General features: G+C 37.5%; 1 protein-coding gene across 2 annotated transcripts in view; it reads left to right on the forward strand.

The window, feature by feature from the left end:
* Positions 1 to 3,290: 3,290 nt before the first annotated feature.
* MALRD1 (MAM and LDL receptor class A domain containing 1) overlaps positions 3,291 to 23,116 on the forward strand; it is a 776,428-nt gene continuing 756,602 nt past the window's right edge. For both annotated transcript variants that reach the window (XM_078450377.2, XM_078450378.2), the window contains exons 1-2: positions 3,291 to 3,637; positions 22,944 to 23,084. In XM_078450377.2, the coding sequence (XP_078306503.2) occupies positions 3,460 to 3,637; positions 22,944 to 23,084 (319 nt within the window). In that variant the 5' untranslated portion in view covers positions 3,291 to 3,459. The remainder of the gene's footprint in view (positions 3,638 to 22,943; positions 23,085 to 23,116) is intronic.

Raw genomic sequence — 23,116 nt, forward strand, 5'->3', positions numbered from 1 at the left:
ATATAAATCTTTTATGTACCGGTGTTTTAAAGTTTCACATCTTCATTGCATGTATTTATATGTGCCTAGCACAAGTTAAAATGGTTGTAAAGCTCTCATTAATTCCATTCAATTAGCAATTACTTATGGAACAACTACTATCTGCTGGGAACTGTGCTAGTAACTGGGGATATAACAGTGAAAAAGTCACTGTCCTGCTTTATTTCACAGACTAGCAGAGGCATCACTGAAGTAAACACATAGTGACCATTCCAGAGCTGTAGGTCCTGGGAACAGCAGCCTGTGAGAGAATCCAGGAGTCAAACTTAGCTCGGCCTTGGGGAATCAGCCAAGATTTAGAGAAAGTCCCCAAAGCTGAAAAATAAAGAAAAATTAGTATTAATTTTCTTTCTGGTGAATGGAGTGGGGAAGAGATCTCAGATCAGGAGTCAAGAGATGGCATGTTCAGAAAAATGCCAGTACAGTAATTCAGTAATATTATTTTTCATTTTAGAGAGAGAGAGAGAGGACACAGTGGGGGAGAGGGGCAGAGGGAGAGAGAGAGAATCTTAAGCAGGCTCCATGCTCGGCACAGAGCCCTATGTGGGGCTCTAGCCCATGACCCTGGGATCATGACCTGAGCTGAAAATAAGAGTCAGACGTTCAACCAACTGAGTCACCCAGGTGCCCCCATAATTCAGTAATATAGTGAGTGAGAGCATAACAGAGGGCATAACAATGAACCTAGAAAGACAGGCTATGTTTCTAGGTCATGCTAAGGAATATGGCATTTATACTGATTTCAGAGGAAAATATGTAGGAATATCTTTGTGCTTTAAAATGATGATTCTGACTGAGGGATGGAAAATGAGTGTGGGTAGCAGTGACTTTTGGTTCATGGTGTTGCTGAGATGAGATTTGATAGAGTCTTTAACTGAAATACAGAATGCGGAAGACTTGATGATTGATAGGTGGAGTGGGCAAGAGTGGTCCAGGAACAATGCATAATTCCCTGGTTTGGGATGGAAGAAGGTGCCATTCACTGAAATATAGAAGGTGGGTATTAGCTAGCTGAGTGGGTTGGGGAATGCAGAAGAGCTTACTTTTGCATTCTTATGCCACCTGGCTATGTGGTGTGTGTGTGTGTGTGTGTGTGTGTGTGTGTGTGTGTTCGTGCAAGCACGTGCACGTGTGCACTAAGAAAGAAGACTTACGGTATATGGGGCACCTAGGTGGCTCAGTCTGTTGAGCATCTGATTCTTGATTTCTGCTCAGGTCATGATCTCAGGGTGATGAGGTTAAGCCCCACATCGGGCTCGGTGCTGATAGCTTGAAGCCTGCTTGAGATTCAATCTCTCTCTCTCTCTGCCCTCCCCCGCTCACCTGTGCATGCGTGCACTTTCTCTCTCTGTCTCTCCCTCTCTCTCTCTCTCTCTCAAATAAAAAAAGAAAGGGGCAGCTTGGTGGCTCAGGTGGTTAAACATCAGACTTCGGCTCAGGTCATGATCTCACAGTTTATGAGTTCGAGCCCCACGTCGGGCTCTGTGCTGACAGCTCAGAGCCGGGAGCCTGCTTCGGATTCTGTGTCTCCCTCTCTCTCTGCCCCTCCCCGCTCACACTCCATCTCTCTGTCTGTCTCTCTCTCTCAAAAAATAAACATTAAAATTTTTTTTAAAAAAGAAAGAAAGCTTACAGTATAGATTTGAGGAACATATCATATCAGCCTTCAGAAATAGATTTGGGACAATACATAGATGATGCTCAGAATCACCATAGTGAAGAAAAAGCCTAGAAAAAAAAAGTATAATCTGAGCAAAGAGAAAGACTGGGATGGAACTATGAGGATAATCAACATTTAAGAGACACACAAAAGAGAGAAGTAGGTTAGGTATGAATTAATATTCATGTATAAAACAGAGGTAAGAAGAAGAAGTATTTCTGAAATTGGAGTAAAGCACAGAGCAATGAAATGCCAGATTGAGCATGGGGTGCTCAACGATAGGGCAAAATTATGGATTTTCCTCCTAGAATCTGGAATGCCCACACATTAGACCTTTATATATACAGTGGGTCCTTTTTCTTGAATATGGAGAAAATCTTACTCTCCCAACATTGTTATTCAATGGGTGGATGCATCCCTGCCCTTGATCTGTGGTCCTTTTCACTCCACATTCCCCATTTGCTTCTTACAGTCTCATGGAGTAGCTTTTTTTTTTTTTTTTTTAATTTTTTTCAACGTTTTTTATTTATTTTTGGGACAGAGAGAGACAGAGCATGAACGGGGGAGGGGCAGAGAGAGAGAGAGGGAGACACAGAATCGGAAACAGGCTCCAGGCTCCGAGCCATCAGCCCAGAGCCTGACGCGGGGCTCGAACTCCCGGACCGCGACATCGTGACCTGGCTGAAGTCGGACGCTTAACCGACTGCGCCACCCAGGCGCCCCTCATGGAGTAGCTTTGTTTCTCGTGGTTATATTGCAGAAATGACAAAGTGGTTGAGAAAGAGCTTCAATATGCCTTTAAGAAATCAAATGTAAAGGGACATTTTGAATATTCAACTTCATATGATTTCTATGATTATTCAGCTTCATGGAATTTTATTATGAATACATCAGTGTGTCCCAAACTTCAGAATACTGTTCATTGTGAATATGCATTCTGCAATCATGTTTTGGTTGTGCAGCAAATTAAGATGAGCTGACAAGAGGATCAGGGTGCTAGACAACCAAGAATACTGCCCTCGGCCGTCAGAAACTTGCCTTCTAGTTTCTAACCCCAAGTTACTGTATTTCCCCATAAATACCCTTAACTTCTTTGGGCGCCCAAGTTGTGTGATATCTAAAACAATGACTTCCAATGTCCCTCCCGCTTTTAAAATCCTATGGTTCTCAATTCATCCAAACAAGCAGTACAGGGTTTCTGTCTAATAGCTAAGGATCTGCATTTCATGCTCACAGAGAGATTCTAATAATCAGGCCTGAAATATTTTAATAAGTTTCAGCAACCACAATGATGTTCTAAATTACATGAATGCAATTAAAGAGGCATAGGAATTAATATAGCACATTGCTATGTGACGTATAACTTTATTGTAGCCCCACACCATTTATGTGCCTGCCCTTTGGTTCTTAAAATTTTCTTTCAGGAGATAGCATGGTCATAAAGGCTGACATTGTTTACATAGGACATACACAGGGCAATAAATATCCATGTTTAGCTAGATACAGAAATGGTGCAATTGCTCAGGTTAAATATTTTCTAAAGACACTCCTCTGAAAGAGTAAGTGAACTGCTTTGGGAGTCACTTGTGAGAGTTGCAGGCATTTACCAATAGTTACCCGCTCGCTCGTAAGAGTAAGAGGCAAATCTGGAAAAGAAAGAGTAGGGAAAAGAGAAACGATGTTTCTGATTATGGATTCATCCATTACAACTGCCTGATCTCCCAGAGACCTATCAAGTGCTGCTCTTCTGCTTGGCCGAAATGGTAGCATTCCCAAGGAATGAAGCTTTTTGTTTCCTTTGGATTTCTTGTGTTTTCGTCTCTCCGTGGATTCAGCAAGGAACCGAAGCCTTTCAGTGTAGCAATGGGTTGTCCTTGCCTCCTGACAACGTGTGTGACTTTACAGATCAGTGTGGGGACAGGAGCGATGAACAGCAGTGTAAGTGTCATTCTTCTCCTTTCTCCGGTTTCAGTTCCACCTTCAAACCAGGGGCTGATGGGCAGTCCAGGGAGATTCGGCTAGATACCTGGCCCGTATGGACTTCACGGACACGCCTCTAGTGTCAATCAGAAACTAAAATATACTTTTTAATAAAGAGATGGGTTCATACATCAAAATGACTCTACTTAAACAATATACAATTGCTAAGATTCCAGCTGGAGGGAATGTATTTTAAACCAGTTTTTACAGATTATACAAAAAGTGATAAGCAGTAATATCACTTTTAATGTATTAGGGAAGCAAAATTCAAAAGAAGCTCATTGCTGAAGCTTAAAAATGCTGTGATGGAAATGATGAGCTTAAACTTAGATTCAATATGGAAATGTTCAAAATGAATTTTAGGTTGGATGAGTAGATTTTATTTTTGCTCATAGGACACTAGCTCCAAGTGAGTTGGTACGGATTTGCACACACAGCACAACTCTGGCCTGTATCCTTTGATTCTGGGGCACAGGAAACAGCACCAGCTTGCGAGTGCAGGACCTAGATTTGGATCCCGCATAAACCATGTGCTAATTGTGTGATCTTGTACCTCCTTCTCATTACAAATGGTTGTAAAGGAAGATACATTGACTCTCAGCAGTGGGAAGATGCTCCATTGCTTACTGGTCTAGTATGAAAAAGGAGCCTGTTCACCAAGGAAAGACATGGGCAAAGATGTGTATGTTTCTCTGGTTTCCCTTGTAATGTGACATCTTGAAGGAATATTGCATGTCATCAGTGGAACTCGTGCTTTTCTTACAATACGATCACCCTTTGTAAACCACATTTTCATCAAGTTAAATTGGTTCACTGTGGTTCAGAGTAACTATTGAGTCAATTACCTGGAGGCACTAATTCTAGTATTTTAGAGCACCTTGTGCTTTTCTTTTTTTTTTTTTTTTTCCCCCGGATGCTATGTGAATCCATGTTTATAGAATTGTTCATTTTCTTCTGCTAAAACAAGTTTCTATATATTCAGTTTTGCTATTGTTGTCCTCCAGTTACATATTCAGTTGTTATGATCTTAGAACAAGAACAGTGAATAGTGAAAAATTTCTTCTCTGCAGAAGAAAACGAGCTATTGATCTGTCTCCCATAGTTTGGGACACCGATGGTGCTGTTAGTGACTGTTAAATACAAAATGCAGCCGAAGACAGGGATTCATCTATATGTGTCCAATTTACCCAGAGAGGCTGAATGTGGGTGTACTGTCCGTCTCTGACCTGCCTAGGAAAGCCCTCACTGCTCTTTGGTGAGCAGCAAAGAGGAACCACTTGGCTGGTTTGACAAGTGCAAAGTCCCTTCCGCTATTAATCTCTACGCAGCTTCCTTTAGCACGCTTGCTGTGATAACATGCACGGGCCTGCTTCAGGAAAGGTTAATGTGAAAGAAGGAGGAAGCAGCTGAGTGCGAAAGGTCTTGACTGCATGAAAAATTCTAATAACTCATGGCTGTGGAGGAAAATGAAGGAACAGATCTGTCGAATAAACAGATTTCGTTTTCAGCGTTACATTAGGAGATCACCTTTTGGCGTTTCGCTTTTCATTTTCATTTCTGAGAAGTTTCCACTTTGGTATTTTATTTCAAATGTGGACCATAACCTGTAGATAAAAATCAAGAATCGCTTTGAAGTGCGAGTTTCTTTTGTACACCACAGTAGGGGGGAAATACTGTGAAGGAATAATGATGGCCAATTTTTCCCCTAAAATTTTGTGATGCGAAACTTATGGATGAGATATTTTTTTTAAAGCTAACTTTATAATGATGGTAAAATAGCTACTTTTTGAAAAAAAAATCAGTCTGTGCCCCTTTTTAGCATCCAAATGGTGTGACCTTTAAAGAAATAGATTACTATGTTGACTTTCCTTAATGAAATTGGCATAGTTGAATTTCAGATGCAACTGATCCTATTAATAGGTTTTTGAGAATTTTCTTATTTTACATGATGGGTCTCTTTTTTCAGAGTACTTGAACCTGTTGGTTTGACTCACAATTATTTTTTTAAGATATGAGGTTTATTTAGAAAGACTGAATCTTCACAATGAAATAAATTCTATTTATATCAAGCACTTAATATATAGTGATCAAGAAAAATAATTTTTAGGTATAACAACTGTTTGGCTCTAATGTTGACAAGAGTTCTTCTTCATTATAATTTATTGACATCCTGAGTCAAGGAAATAAATGCTGTAGTACTGGGTATCTTGTTTCATTTTTAAAAATTTTTAAAAATTTATTTATTTGTTTTGAAAGAGAGAGAGAAAGAGAGAAAGGGAAAGAGAGTCTCAGGGAGGGGCAGAGAGAGAGAGAGAGGGAGAGTGAGTCTCAAGCAGGCTCTGCACCATCAGCACAGAGCCCAACGTGGGGCTCGAACTCACAAACAAAACCATGCAATCATGACCTGAGCCAAAAGCGAGAGTCAGACATTCAACTGGATGAGCCACGCAGGTGGCCCCCGGGTATTTTGTTTTAAAATCATGTTCCAAGCATTGCATTGTCTGCTTTCTTGCTGACCCCCATTGCCCATTTTCCCTCATTCTCTTTGATTTGTATGTTTATTTTAATATCAGAATCATATCAAGTATAGACAGAGTCTAGCTTCTCTCCTAGCAATTTCTCAAAATTATTTGAGTACAAAGGCTTTACTCTTGTATTTTTACTTGGAGATAAAGATAGTAGTCTTGCTTATATTGCTACCATTCAGATCCAAGTCAACCAGAAGATTATAAACTGTTGATACAGTGTGGAGATATATCCCATGCAACGGATCCTCACCGCTGAAGTGTTGTCAGAAAATATTCTTAGATAATTACTTTTGCATACCAGAAGTTCGTACTAAAATTCACTGTTATATATTCACTTGCAGAGGTAAATTGACTGTGACTCAAAAGAAAAACATATATATTCCGTTAATCTGGCATTTTTTTCTCCTACCTACATGTCATACTTAAGAACTTCCCATTTGGTCTAGTATTTTTTATAGGGAATTGGTGTCTATTTTTAGACTTTGATTGGATGGGATACATCACAAGGTTTTGAGGTTTTACTTTATTTCTTTTGCACACTTTTTCAATTTAGAAACAAGAGTTTTTTTCAAAAGGTACTGACTTTTTATAAATCTAATTTTTTATGTGAAATAGGTAAAGATTACCTTAGAGGTGCGTTCTCAAAATCCGAGAGGTGACAGGGTTTAATCAGACGATGTTAAGTATAAACATTGCTTCCTCAATAGGGTGACATGTCAACTACCTGAAAAAGGAATTGGTTCATTGAAATACTTGAAGTTAAAGCATTAATAGAGTGAAATGTGAGATTTCACCTACAATGTTTAAGTTACTACTGCATTGTATGCAAAATGTTTGATGCGTATTTTCCTGAAACAACTAAAAATCCTAAGCAAAATGTCTTAGTTTGAGCTTCTATAACAAATACCATAACCTGGGTGACCTAAACAAAAAGAACATTTAATTCTTAGAGTCTAGAGGCTGAGAAGTCTAAGATCAAAGGCTGGCAGGTTTCATGTCCAATGAAGGCGCTTCTCCTGGTTTGCTGAGAGCTGTTTTTCAGTGTCCTCACCTGGGGGGGCGGGGGGGGGGTTGGTGGTGGAGAACTCTTCCTTTTCTGTAAAGGCACTAATCCCATTATGAAGACTCCATAGTTGTGACCCAATCATCTCCTAAAGGCTCCACCTCCGAATACCATAACACTGGGGATTAAGGGATTCAGCATATGAATTTTGTACTTTGTTTATTTTGAGAGAGAGAAAGAGAGAATGTGAGCAGGGGTGGGGAGGCAGAGAGAGGGGACAGAATTCCAAGCAGGTTCTGTGCTTTGAGCACAGAGCCCTATGTGGGGCTCGATCTCAGGAATAGCGAGGTCATGACCTGAACTGAAATCAGGTCAGATGCTTGACCGACTGAGTCACCCAGGCGCCCCTCAACCTATGAATTTTGAAGGGATACAAATATTCAGTCCATAGCACAGCAAAATTATATATGTGAGAAATCTAATAATAAATCTATAGAGCCTAGCTGAAGAAAATTATAAAAAATTACTGATGTATGGAAGACTCATGATAAGATTGTTTTCTTAATACGGTGTTTCAACAGTGTAAATAGATACATTTTAACGTTCATGAAATCAATCTAGTTAAATTCTAATACAGAGTATAACCAGGGTAAATTTTGGAATCTGATCAAAGGGACTTGGCAAGGTCATCCAGAAAAACGAGTGAGAATAGCTAGAAAGGGGGAGAAGAATTTGATTAACAATAGGGAATAACTTTTATTAGTAGGTTTGCAATAGGTATCATGTAAACTACCCCAACATTGTGGCAGTTCATGTTTAGAAAAGAATCTGATCACTAGAAATATTCAGCTTTCCTATATATAAGAAACATTAAGAAATATATCTATAATGTATTAAAAAATAATGGTGGCATTCCAAGTCAGTTTATAGTACTTCTTATAAGCCAAGCACTGTTAAGAAATTTCCATAGAGTATCTCATTTAATCTGCACCAAACACCAAGATAGTAGGAACTAATATAGGTCCCAACTTATAGCTTTATAAAATAAGGCTCAGGTAAAGTAAACTAAAATGCCAAAGGACACAGAGTTATTCAGTGGAAGGACTGACATTCACAGCCAATTGTCTGATTCTAGAACGCTTAACTCTAACCACCATACAACACTGACTGTGTTTTTATATGCAACAAATGAATATGAGGCAATTTCATGGAATAAATTTCTTATTTACTCCACATATCAAGACTTCCAAAAGGTAAAGTGTTAAATGTGAAAAGTAAAGCCATAGTCTTTATTATTCTTGATGGTAAGTTTTGAAGTCAGGTAAAGTTTCTCTTTTGCTTTGAGGTATAATAAATCCTCAAAATATATTTGTTGAATATTGACATTGTATAAATATTCAGATGAGGAAGGGCCTTTTTATGCTTTACATGTAAAGAAGAAAGTACAAAAATCAGTAAATCAGAATATATAAAATGTAAAATAACAATTTCAGGGTATCAAAAGCATTGTAAATAAAATGAAAGAAGAACAATGTTTTCAATGTATTTGACAAATAGTTCTCTTCCAGGTAAATATGTCAAATGAAAGATGCATTCTCTGATAGAAATATGGGTAAAAGTCCTGAAAAGGCAACTTGTAAAACTTACAGAAAGGGAAACAACCACCTATGATCAACTTCACTGTCAATCATATGTCACAGTCGAAAACCAAAAGCTCCCAATATTTTAAAAATCAATTATACATAAATTACAAAAAGGAATGTCCATGTTTGTGAAGGGTATGAGAACATGAGAATTTTTATATACTGTCGGCAGGAGTAGTACAAACTCTTACATTTTTGATAGTGTCTTTGAAATATGAATAAGATGTTTAAAGTGTTCATACCCTTTGACTAGTAATTTCACATATAGGAATTCATTCCAAGAAAGCATTTAGAAAGAGTTCATGTCAAAGGTGTCATCACAGCATTATTTAAGATGGTGGGTGGGGCACCCGGATGGCTCAGTGGTTGAGCATTTGACTTCGGCTGAAGTCACGATCTCATGGTTTGTGGGTTGGAACCCCATGTTGGGCTTTGTGCTGACAGTGAGGAGCATGCTTCAAATTCTCGGGGTTCTCTTGCTCTCTGCCCCTCCTCTGTTTGAGTGCGTGTGCGCTCTCTCTCCCTCTCTCTCTCAAAGATAAACATACATCTAAAAAAAATGCTGGAAATTGCAAATAATGTAATTTCATAATATTAGGTTAATGCTTAAAGAAGTTAGGATACATCTATACTTTGGACATCTGCGTGCCATCTATCAATTTTCGATACTACTTAAAAATGGGGAAAAGCTCATGATATATTGTCAAAGGAAAAATTACCATTACTGATCAATACATACACTTAAAAATATAGTATGGCATTGCCTATAAAATATTAGATAGGATAGGCGCACCTGGGTGGGACAGTCACTTTAGCATTTGATTCTATTTATTTATTTATTTATTTATTTATATTTTATTTATTATTTTTTGTTTTTAATATATTAAATTTATTGTCAGATTGGTTTCCATACAACACCCAGTGCTCATCCCAAAAGATGCCCTCTTCAATGCCCATTACATCCCCTCCCCTCCCTCCCACCCCCCATCAGCCCTCAGTTTGTTCTCAGTTTTTAACAGTCTCTTATGCTTTGGCTCTCTCCCACTCTAACCTCTTTTTTTTTTTTTTTCTTTCCCCTCTCCCATGGGTTTCTGTTAAGTTTCTCAGGATCCACATAAGAGTGAAACCATATGGTATCAGTCTTTCTCTGTATGGCTTATTTCACTTAGCATCACACTCTCCAGTTCCATCCACGTTGCTACAAAAGGCCAGATTTCATTCTTTCCCATTGCCACGTAGTACTCCATTGTGTATATAAACCACGATTTTTTTTATCCATTCATCAGTTGATGGACATTTAGGCTTTTTCCACAATTTGGCTATTGTTGAGAGTGCTGCTATAAACATTGGGGTACAAGTGCCCCTATGCATCAGTACTCCTGTATCCCTTGGGTAAATTCCTAGCAGTGCTATTGCTGGGTCATAGGGTAGGTCTATTTTTAATTTTTTGAGGAACCTCCACACTGCTTTCCAGAGCGGCTGCACCAATTTGCATTCCCACCAACAGTGCAAGAGGGTTCCCGTTTCTCCACATCCTCTCCAGCATCTGTAGTCTCCTGATTTGTTCATTTTGGCCACTCTGACTGGCGTGAGGTGATATCTGAGTGTGGCTTTGATTTGTATTTCCCTGATGAGGAGCGACATTGAGCATCTTTTCATGTGCCTGTTGTCCATCCGGATGTCTTCTTTAGAGAAGTGTCTAGTCATGTTTTCTGCCCATTTCTTCACTGGATTATTTGTTTTTGGGGTGTGGAGTTTGGTGAGCTCTTTATAGATTTTGGATACTAGCTCTTTGTCTGATACGTCATTTGCAAATATCTTTTCCCATTCCGTAGGTTGCCTTTTAGTTTTGTTGGTTCTTTCCTTTGCCGTGCAGAAGCTTTTTATCTTCATGAGGTTCCAATAGTTCATTTTTGCTTTTAATTCCCTTGCCTTTGGGGATGTGTCAAGTAAGAAATTTCTGTGGCTGAGGTCAGAGAGGTCTTTTCCTGCTTTCTCCTCTAGGGTTTTGATGGTTTCCTGTCTCACATTCAGGTCCTTTATCCATTTTGAGTTTATTTTTGTGAATGGTGTAAGAAAGTGATCTAGTTTCATTCTTCTGCATGTTGCTGTCCAGTTCTCCCAGCACCATTTGTTAAAGAGACTGTCTTTTTCCATTGGATGTTCTTTCCTGCTTTGTCAAAGATGAGTTGGCCATACGTTTGTGGGTCCAATTCTGGAGTCTCTATTCTATTCCATTGGTCTATGTGTCTGTTTTTGTGCCAATACCATGCTGTCTTGATGATGACAGCTTTGTAGTAGAGGCTAAAGTCTGGGATTGTGATGCCTCCTGCTTTGGTCTTCTTCTTCAAAATTACTTTGGCTATTCGGGGCCTTTTGTGGTTCCATATGAATTTTAGGATTGCTTGTTCTAGCTTCGAGAAGAATGCTGGTGCAATTTTGATTGGGATTGCATTGAATGTGTAGATAGCTTTAGGTAGTATTGACATTTTGACAATATTTATTCTTCCAACCCATGAGCACGGAATGTTTTTCCATTTCTTTGTATCTTCTTCAATTTCCTTCATAAGCTTTCTATAGTTTTCAGCATACAGATCTTTTACATCTTTGGTTAGATTTATTCCTAGGTATTTTATGCTTCTTGGTGCAATTGTGAATGGGATCAGTTTCTTTATTTGTCTTTCTGTTGCTTCATTATTAGTCTATAAGAATGCAACTGATTTCTGTACATTGATTTTGTATCCTGTGACTTTGCTGAATTCATGTATCAGTTCTAGCAGCCTTTTGGTGGAGTCTATCGGATTTTCCATGTATAATATCATGTCATCTGCAAAAAGTGAAAGCTTGACTCCATCTTTTCCCATTTTGATGCCTTTGATTTCCTTTTGTTGTCTGATTGTTGATGCCAGGATTTCCAACACTGTGTTAAACAACAGCGGTGAGAGTGGACATCCCTGTCGTATTCCTGATCTCAATGGGAAAGCTCTCAGTTTTTCCCCTGGAAATGAGGGGATGATATTTGCTGTGTGCTTTTCATAAATGGCTTTTATGATGTTTAGTTATGTTCCTTCTATCCCGACTTTCTCAAGGGTTTTTATTAAGAAAGGATGCTGAATTTTGTCAAATAGCATTTGATTCTTGATTTCAGTTCAGGTTATGATCTCACAGTTTGTGAGATTGAGCCACCAGTACAGTTCTGCACAGACAGTGTGGAACCTGCTTGGGATTCTCTCTCTCCCTCGTCTCTGCCGTAACTCTGCTCTCACTATCTCTGTCTCTGTCTCTCTCTCTCTCTCTCTCTAAAATAAATAAGTAAACTTTAAAAAGCACTAGACAGAATAATGGCTATGTGTTGGACTTATTAGTGACTTTTTTGTGCATATTTATATGTCAACTTTTCTAAAATGGCATATATTGTTTTTAAAATGAAAATAAAATGGCATTTTACAAATAATAAATAGCTTTCTGTTAGCTGCTCTATTGTGCTTATTATAGAAGTGAAGCAAAGTCATATTAGACATGTAGGTGACATGATGCTGATCAGAATTCCTTTAGTCTCTTTCTCCTATCTCTTTTTTCCCTCAAAACTCAACTGTGACTTATGATTGCCAGTGAAGTTGATCACTTCATCATGTGTGGTTGTTTCCCTTTCTGAAAGTTTTGTGAGTTGCCTTTTCAACTTTTACCCATATTTCCATGAGAGACCACATCTTTCATTTGATATATTTACCTGAAAGAGAACTATTTGTCAAACACATTGAAAGCATTGTTCCTCTTTCATTTTATTTGTAACACTTTGATATACTGAAACTGTTATTTTATATATTCCAATTTACTGCTTTTTCAATTTTTCTTCTGCCTGGGCATCACAGGCATAACTGTGGAATTCACCAAAATACACAGTCACAGCATCGGGCTCCACTGGGGAGCAAATAGTGAGACTATGAAGAATTATCTTCATATTCCAAAAGTTGGAATTTGTGTCTGAATTTTTAGGTAAGCCCAGAGAAATACTCATTTTGGGTGTGGGGCAGTGGGGCTAAGATACAATATTCTGATTTGGTTTCAGATGGGAACAGGTCCTCATTCTAGAATTCTAGTCCTTAAGATGACCCAAGAGGGTTGTAGGTTTTAGATTCATAAGACCTTTACGAAAGCACCCCAAATCTTCGAAGGCTCCAGTCTTTGCCGACATGGGTGTGAGCCTTCCAGAGCTGCCAACAGTTTCATTAATATTTTGAAGGAGGTCATGGAAAAGCAAAATATTAACTTCATAAGGAAAGGAAATTTGCCTCGCTCACCCCATTTCCTAGAAGACTGATTGACACATAGAGTCCATAAATATTAGACTGGCTAATTACTGGTTTGCTAACTGGTTGGATTTATCTGCTGCACTGTTTTCTTTCATCGTGGAATTGGATGAAACTACTCGGTCTCAGAATGCAGTCCCTGCTTGTTCTGCAAACCCAAGTGTGCAAATTGACTTTGTCCAAGAAAGACATTTGGTTTATGAGTTCCCTTAAACATTTTCTTTGTTTTTTTTTTAACGTTTATTCATTTTTGAAAGATGGAGAGAGACAGAGCATGAGTGGGGGAGGTGCAGAGTGAGAGAGGGAGACACAGAATCAGAAGCAAGCTCTGGGCTCTGAGCTGTCAACACAGAGCCTGACAGAAGACTCGAACTCATGAACTGTGAGATCATGACCTGAGCTGAAGTCGGACACCCAACCAACTGAGCCACCCAGGTGTCCCAGTTCCCTTAAAAATGTTCAAAGACACCTGATGACACCAAATAGAAGACTGTTTTTTCCACAAGCAAAATATCTTCTGAAGCCAAAATATATACATAGTCAGAACTCCTGCAATTCTTGTCATCCTACGTACCTTCTCTGTCAAAAAACACCATTTCTACACGTGCATGTTGACACTAAAGGCTTGGCTAGGAATCCTGAGAAAAGCTTTGCATTCTGTTTTTAAAGTTACCAAATTTATGAAGGCAATAACCTTGAATCACAACTTTTTAAATAAGTTTCCATAAAAGATGGAAATAAAATATAATGTTCTTTACTACCCAGAAATAATTGTGACTTTCAAGTGAATGCATAACTCTTGAAATGCTTGGTTGGATTTGGAAGAAAAATTTTGCTTATTTTGAAAGAAATTGAAAACCTATTTAGGGAAGGAAAAAAACATGACAGGAGTTTATTTGTTCCCAAATTAGTTTATGTCATGCAAAGTTCCTTCACGCAAGATGATATAACTTCCTATTAGAGTCCCTGTATTCACCATTATAGATACTACTGAAAAGCCATAAGACGCTTTGGCTAAGCTACTACTCTGGAATAGAAAATTATATGTAAACAGCTATGCGACATTTATAATACTCTAGTGAATACTGCTGTAGCCCGGAGTTAATGCCATGCCCTGTCAATATTTCTACAGAAATCACCAGGCACTCACAAACATTCCTTTGAACTTCTTTGAAGTTTACTAATCCTGAAACAATGTTAAAGTTTAAACATGGTTTGGGTATCCTTTTCTCATTGTCTTGATACTGTCAATGACTCAATTCTTATCAAAGACAGTCTCAATGACTTGAGAATAAAGGTGATTATATGACAAGAATCTAACCAAAATAATATTGGATAATTCTGGTGTGAGCTCTGAAAGTGCTAATTCCATTTGCCATCGTGTACCTTTGTGAGTTAGGATTTTTCCTGTTTCTGTCTCAATGAAAATATTAAAATTAATTCAGTATGAAAGATAAATATTTCCTTATAAAGATTAATTAATATTTTCAATTTATGAGGCCAAATAAGAGCAAACTCACTGAAATTTACTTTTCAGAATAATTAAATTTTACTTTTATTTAATTCGAAGATCTTAGATTCCTCTCATCCCTTGTAGGAACTGGCCATTGATTTTTATGTTAAATGAGAGTGAGGGAGATAATTTTTGTGGACAATGTTTTAATATGTTATCTACATGAAGGAAATAATTCTCTAAATAGTAAAATAAGTGGCATGTAAAATTTTTTGGCTATGTAATCCAGAGCTTTGCTCAAACGGGGAAGGAGTTAAAGACACTTAACAAACTTAGAATAGAAGGAAATTACCTCAACACAAAGTTTATATATGAGAAACCCACAGCTAACATCATACTCAATGTTGAAAGACTGAAAGCATTTCCTCTAAGATCTGGAACAAAGCGAAGATGCCATATTTCATCTCTTCTATCAGTGTACTACTGAAAGTCCCAGTCAGAGCATTTAGACAAGAAAAGTATTCAAATTGGAAATGAACAAGTAAAATCATCTCTTCACAGAAAATGTGATCTTAATGTAGATAACTCAAAGGTTATTTTAAACAAACCTGTTAGAACAAATAAACAAATTTAGCAAAATTGCAAGACACAAAATCAATACACAAAAACCAGTTGTGTTTCTATATACTAACAATGACCAATCTGAAAAAGAGATTCAGAAAACAATTCCATTTACAGTAGCATCAAATGGAATAAAATACTTAGGAACCACCTCAATAGATGAAAAAAAAAAGCACTTGGCAAAATTCAACATCCATTTATGATAAAAACTCTTAACCAAATGGTTATAGCGGGATTGTATGTCAACATAGTAAAGGCTGTATGTGATGAACCCATACTAACATCATACTCAATGGGAAAAAACTGAAAACTTTTCTTCTAAAAGCAGGAAAGCTTTTCCTCTAAGACAAAGATGCCCACTCTTGCCACTTTTATTCAGAATAGTGCTCGAAGTGCTAGCCATAGCAATTAGGCAAGAAAAAGAAATACAAGGCATCCAAGAACTAAGATTGTTACTCTTTGCAGATGACATGATGCTGCATATAGAAAATCATAAAGACTCCACCAAAGGAACTATTATACCTACTAAATGAATTCAGTAAAATTGTAGGGTACAAAATTAATATACAGAAATTAGTTTCTACAAACTAATAGCAGACTATCAGAAAGAGAAATTAAGAAAACAATGCAATTTACAATTGCATCAAAAAGAATAAAATACTTAGATAAATAACTTTACCCAAGATGTTGGAAGACCTTCTCTGAAAACCACAAGACATTGATGAAGAAATTGAAGGTGACACAAATAAGTAGAATGATATATTATACTCATGGATTAGAAGAATTAACATTGTTAAAATGTCCATACTACCTAAAACAATTTACAGATTCAATGCAATCCTTATCAGAATATCAATGGTAGTTTTTTTTACAGGACTAGAACAAATAATCCTAAAATTTGTGGGGAGCCATAGAAAAACCCAAATAGCCAAAGCAGTCTTAAGAAAGAAGAACATAGCTGGAGGTATCATGCTCCCAGATTTTAAACTATACTACACTCCTATTACAATCAAAACACAATGGTACTCATGCACACACACACACACACACACACAAATCAGACACATAAATCATTGGAACAGAATAGAGCACCCAGAAATAAATGTACACTTATATGGTCACTTAATGTATATAAAAAAAAAACAAGTATATACAATGAAGAAAAGATATCTTCAATAGATGGTGTTGGGAAAATTGGGTTGCAGCATACAAAATAATGGAAATGGACCACTCTCTTACACCATATAAGCAAATGAACTAAAAATGGATTAAACGTTTAAATGTAAGACCCATAACCATAAAACTCCCGGAAGAAAACATAGGCAGTAAGATCTTAGACATGTCTTATAAATATTTTTTTTGATCTGTCTCCTCCGGCAAGGACAACAAAAACAAAAATAAACAAATGGGTTGACATCAAACTAAAAAACTTTTGCACAGTGAAGGAAGCCATCAACATAATGAAAGGACAACCTCTGAATGGGGGAAGGTATTCTCAAATGATATATCTGATATGGAGTTAACATTCAAAATATATGAAGAATTCATACAACACAATATCAAGAAACAAAAACATTTCAGTTAAGAAATGGGCAGAGGTGCCTGGGTGGCTCAGTCCGTTAAGTGTCCAACTTTGCCTCAGGTCATGATCCCACGGTTCGCAGGTTTGAGCCCCATGTTGGCCTCTGCTGACAGCTCGGAGCCTGGAGCCTGCTTCAGATTCTGTGTCTTCTTCTCTCTCTCTGCCCTTCCCCTGCCCACGCTCTGTCTCTCTCTCTCAAAAATGAAATAAACATTAAACATTTTTTTTTAAAGAAATGGGCAGAGGTTCTGAACGGACATTTTTCCAAACAAGACATAGATTTGGCCAACAGGTACATGAAAAGAAGCTCAACATCACTAATTGTCAGGGAAATGCTAATCAAAACAAGGAGACACTGTCTCACACCTGTCAGAATGGCCATTATCAAAAGACAATAAGTAACAAATGTTGGTGAGGATGTGTAGAAAAGGGAATCCTTCTGCACTGTTGGTGAGAATGTCAATTGGTATGGTCACTGTGGAAAACAGTGTGGAAGTTCCTCAAAAAGCTAAAAATAGAACTATCATGCGATCCCAAAACTCCATTTCTAGGTAGTTATCTGAAGAAGGTGAAAACACTAATTTGAAAATATATATGCACTGCTGTGTTCATCATAGCATAATTTAAAATAGCCGAGATATGGAAGCCACTTGTAGCAAGCAATAGATGAATGGATAAAAAGATGTGGTATATAATGAAATATTACTTAGCCATAAAAAAGAATGAAATCTTGCCATTTGTGATGACATGGATAGACCTAAAGGGTATTATGCTAAGTGACATAAGCTAGGCAGAGAAAGACAAATGCCATATGATTTTACTTGTATGTGGAGTCTAAAGGGCAAAACAAGTGAATAAACAGAATAGAACAGAAACAGACTCATAGATATAGACAACAAACGGATGGTTGCCAGAGGGGAGAGGGACGAGGAGATAGAGGAAAATATGTGAAGGGGATTAAAAGGTACAGTCTTCCAGTTATAAAATAAAGAAGACATGGGGATGTAATGTATAGCATAGAGAATATGTAAAACAATAATGTAAAAATTTTGTACAGTGACAGATGGCAACTAGACTTTTGTGGTGATCATTTTGCAAGGTGTATACATATTGAATCACTATGTTGTACACCTGAAACTCATATAATATTGTATGTAAATGATACTTCAACAAAAATACATTTCTTCTTCCTCTACAAAATAAAACATAACCAAGGAGGCAAAAGACATGTGCATAGAAAACTAAAAATTATTGCTAAAAGAAATTAAAGAAGAAACAAATAAATGGAAAGACATCTCATGTTCACAGATTGGAAGAATCAATATTTTTTTAGATGTCAGTATCATCCAAAGTGATGTACAGATTCGGTGTAATTCCTATCAAAATCCAGAGAATATTTTTTGTGGAAATAGTAAAATCCATTCTCGAATGCATATGGAATCTCAGGGGACCCCAAATGACCAAAACGATTTTGAAAAAAAAAACCAAGCTATGGCCCTTATACTTCCTGATGTCAAAACTTGTTACAAAGCTACAGTAGTTATAAGAGTGTAGTGTTGGCATAAAGACAGACACATAAGCCAATGGAATAGAATAGTGAGCCCATAAATAAGCTTTCATATGTGCTCAAATGATTTTTGACAAGGGAGCCAAGACCATTCAGTAGAGAAAGAACAGCCGTTTGAATAAATAGTGTTGTAAAAACTGTATATCTCCATGCAAAAAAAAAAAAAAAAAAAAATTAAAGTTGGGTCCCTACCTTACACTGTATACAAAATTAACTCAAAATGGGTTGAAAACCTAAATGTAAGAACTGTAAGTATAAAACTCTTAGAAGAAAACATGGGAAAAGCTTCACAATATTGGATTTGGCAATGATTTCTTGGATATGACGCCAAAATCATAGGTACCAAAAAAAAAAACCAACTGGATAAATTAGAGTTCATCAAAATGAAAAACTTTTGTGTATCCAAGGACACCAGCAGAATGACAGGCAATCCATGGAATCAGAAAAAAAATATTTGCAAGTCATATATCTGATATGAAGTTGATATGCAGAATACATAAAGAACTCTCACAACAACTACAAACAACCTGATTTAATTTTTTAATGTTTATTTATTCTTGAGAGAGACAGAGTGCGAGGAGGGGAGGGGCAGAGAGAGAGGGAGACACAGAATCTGAAGCAGGCTCCAGGCTCTGAGCTGTCAGCACAGACCCCAACTCAGGGCTCACACCCACGAACTGTGAGATCATGACCTGAGCTGTAGTCAGACACTTAACCGACTGAGCCATCCAGGTACCCCCAAACAACCTCATTTAAAAATGAACACAGATTTGAACAGATATTTCTCCAAAGACAATATACAAATGTGAGTGAGCACATGAAAAGTTCAATATCACTGGTCACTAGGGAAAAGCAAATCAAAGTAAAAATGAGATTATCAGCTCATACCCATTAGAATGGCTATTATAAGCAAACAAACCCCCAGGAAATAACAAGTGTTGGCAAAGATGTTGAGATATTGGAACGCTTGTGCAATGTGGTGGGAATGCAAAATCTTTTAGCTTTTCTGAGAAATGGCAGATAATTAAAAGCAGAATTATTATATGATACAACAATACTATACTATATACTGTATACTGTATGGTGGGTGCCAGTAGAGTGGTGGGGTCAGGAAGGAGATAATGGGAAGTTAGTGTTATTGGGTATGGAGTTTCAGCTGGAACAAAAAAAAGACTCTGGGGTTGGATGGTGGCAATGGTTGCATAGCAATGTGAATGTATTTAGTACCATGGACCAGTACACTTAAAAATGGTTGAAAGGTACATTTTGTGTTGTGTATTTTGCCACACTTTTTCAGAAAAGAGCAGGACTCATCATTAAGACTACAATTGTGCCTCGTAGACCTTTTAGGAGGAAGAGAGATGTGCACTATTAATATAGGCCCAAGCAAAACTGTGAAATAAGTGGTTTGCTTTTAGTTTCTTCTACCTCTCCCTTTCTAGATTTTTCCTAATTCTGATATTTTCCGTCTTCTAAGAACTTTATATTGTGATGATATACCCAATCCTGAGGTCTGTACCAATTTCTTCACCATTACCACTGTTAAAAGTTTATTCTGTTCCTTCACATTTTCTCAGAAAAGTGCCCTACGTCAACTATCACTGAGGAATATAAGTTAATATTTTTCTTTCTGTGATGGTGTCAGTGATTGATTCTGAGGAACACTTCAGCGAATTTTTAATGCGAATCTGGCACTGTGGAAGACAATTCAGGGGATTATTGGGCCTTCTAAGCACCCTCAGATCACAACATGGAGACAGTCTCCTTCTTTGACTACAGCATGTCTGACCTTTGAGATCACAAATTGGAAAAATGATGAGTTCCACGCACTCAAATAGCCCAGGAACATGGATTCTACTGATAAGTTCTTGCACACTGCTCGTTATTGTTCCATATCCTGTCCAACTGTGGCCTTACTCAACACCATTTAGTGATGGCTGTGGAGGCAAAAATCTCTATGTAGGCAGATTTTAACAAATAGTTTCAGACTTGAATGTAGATGTGTGGCATATGGAATAAAAAGGCAAATCAGCTACAATTCAAGAAACATTGTTCAAACGGTTTAAAATATACAATTCTCTGTTGGGGGAAATAAATTGAAAATTTTCGGATGCAATTTTTGAATAATCCAGTGGTTATTAGGAGTTTGTGATTTTTATAAGAGTTACTTGAAAGTGTGTGCTCATTAGATTTATTTTATAACAAAAAGAACCCCTGTTGAGACTATTCCAAAGGAAAAATGTTCTATTTAGCTATTTTTCTAGTTTTAACACTTCCAGAAATCATTATCATAATCTTTATGTGTTAAAAAGAACAAAAGACATTGCAAATAGACATCAACGAAGTAATTGTAATGCAAAGTAGTTTCTTGGTATTTAAAAAATGTCTGACACTTACGTGAGAATGTATGTACATTTTATACACACAATTGCTGAAACCTGGTGATAAAAACAGTTTAGAATACTTTAGAATCACATATAGATTGTTGTAAAAATTGCTGGGAACTACAGGAAATTTGAAAATATACTAATGCAGATACATGCATAGTTCATTGAATGACACGCACACATTTATACAAATAATTATATAGTTTAGTTCCTTTTTTGTTCAATCAGATTCTCTGGGTTACGAGAGGTCCATGAGGTAATAATTGGCGTATTCCGGTTATTTTAAATATTTCAAAGGCCTTAAGGCAATTGTAAATTTAGCCATGGTATGATTCATAGACTAATCAAATTTCTTAGCTGTTGGATGGGATGACATCAATTCTGTCTGGAAATACTGGTTCCCTCAGGCCGACTAGAAATTCTCATAGAACTTTGTAGGCTTTTGATAAAAATAGAACAGCGGACTAATAATTAGGCCTCAGAAGATGAGCTTTAAGAACTCATGTTCTGAGGTCAGAAAGACCTGGGTTCTAATGTTAGTGCCAGCGCTCACTAGCTAGTCTGTCTCGGGCGAGCTACTTTATGCCTTGTAACGACACATGGCCCAAGTTTCCTCACTTTTTAAAATCGAAGAAAATGCCTCCTTCGTAAGGTTGATGTAAGGAATAAATAAACTACTGCAAATAGAATGCCTAGCACAGAACAAACTATTGTTTGTTCTTGATAAATTGTAGCTATTAAGATTCCTGTTATTACAGGGGCGCCTGGGTGGCGCAGTCGGTTAAGCGTCCGACTTCAGCCAGGTCACGATCTCACGGTCCGTGAGTTCGAGCCCCACGTCAGGCTCTGGGCTGATGGCTCGGAGCCTGGAGCCTGTTTCCGATTCTGTGTCTCCCTCTCTCTCTGCCCCTCCCCCGTTCATGCTCTGTCTCTCTCTGTCCCAAAAATAAAATAAAAAACGTTGAAAAAAAAATTAAAAAAAAAAAAAAAAAAGATTCCTGTTATTACAGAATATAGCTGGACCATGAAATTTTTCAAAATAAGGGATCTAGGCGTAAAATAAATGAAATAGACCACCGGCAAGAAAGCACGTTTACTTAATGTCATTAAGTGATATTTCTAAATCAGCTTTGAGTACTCCTGTATGATCTCAAGAACATGCACCAGATCTATTATTATTATATAATATTTTGCCCATAAGGAGCTTAAGTCAAATTATGATTTCGTGACTGGGTTGCCAAGCACAGCCTAACTATTAACCAGCATATCTATTCCCACAGTGGCTAATGCAACCAGTCAGGGCAAGAACAAACTTGTCAAAGGAAAATCTCCACAGTTGCTGAGAAGTATAGTCCAGCAGGGGCTATTTGTGGTTGAGATAATCTATTTTTTAGAGAGGGACCTTTGCAGATGTTGGATAATGAAATAAAGCCCTACCTGATTGTTATTGTGAACAACCAAATGTCCAAACCCTTCAGCTTCTACCAAGCCTCTTGGATCACTTAAACTCAGGACAAATACAAAAAGGGCCAGAAATCGCCTTTGTTGTGATAAAAGCACCCAGAATTCCAAGAACAATGATATGTAACAGGAAGGTGCTCTGTTTAGTTCCAGGAGTGCATCACAGCTATGGATCTTTGAGTTTCAGTCCTGGGTGATTTGGTCTGCCCACTCCTGAAATTCTGATATGCCTGGGGCATATCAAGGTGGAGTTGAAGATATAACAATCATAATTCCTCATATTTTATGGTTCTAAGAGTTGTATTTTATATGAATTATGTCATTAGATTCCCATAGCAATCATTTGAGCGAGAGAGGGCAGGATGTCATTATTCTAATCTTACAAGGGAAGAAAAGGGCTTGCTGTGGTTAAGTGGTTTAGCTAAAGCACTCGGGTAATAGGAGACAAAACCGAGCTTAGGTCCTCAGTCTTCTGACCCTAAGTGGCCTTCTTTCTGTTTGACCACACGGGCTTCTGTGTGTGGTGATTTATTGGAATGTCATCTGCAGAAAAAGCTCTACATTAATAAAGTAGACTTAAAATGGGGAAAATAGTCCTTATGTTAATCTACTTCTGCCATTTGTGGCTAAGCTTTTTTTTTTCTATTATTGTCTGATTTCTTAAGCCAAATGGGGTTCTGAAAGCTCATTTTTTTCCTCTCTCAATTAGGCTCCAATTATGAAAGATGTGATTTTGAGAATGGGCTCTGTAGTATGACACAAGATCGGAGTCTGCAACCTGGTTGGACAAAGAGAAATGGGATGGCCGGTCACTCACTTCCATTTTATGATCACAGTGGTAATATGTCTGGTAAATGCTTCGAATTTCTTTCTTTTTTCTTT

This window comes from Panthera onca, chromosome B4, assembly GCF_046562875.1.
Source record: "Panthera onca isolate mPanOnc1 chromosome B4, mPanOnc1 haplotype 2, whole genome shotgun sequence".
In the NCBI taxonomy this organism is placed as follows: Eukaryota; Metazoa; Chordata; class Mammalia; order Carnivora; family Felidae; genus Panthera; species Panthera onca.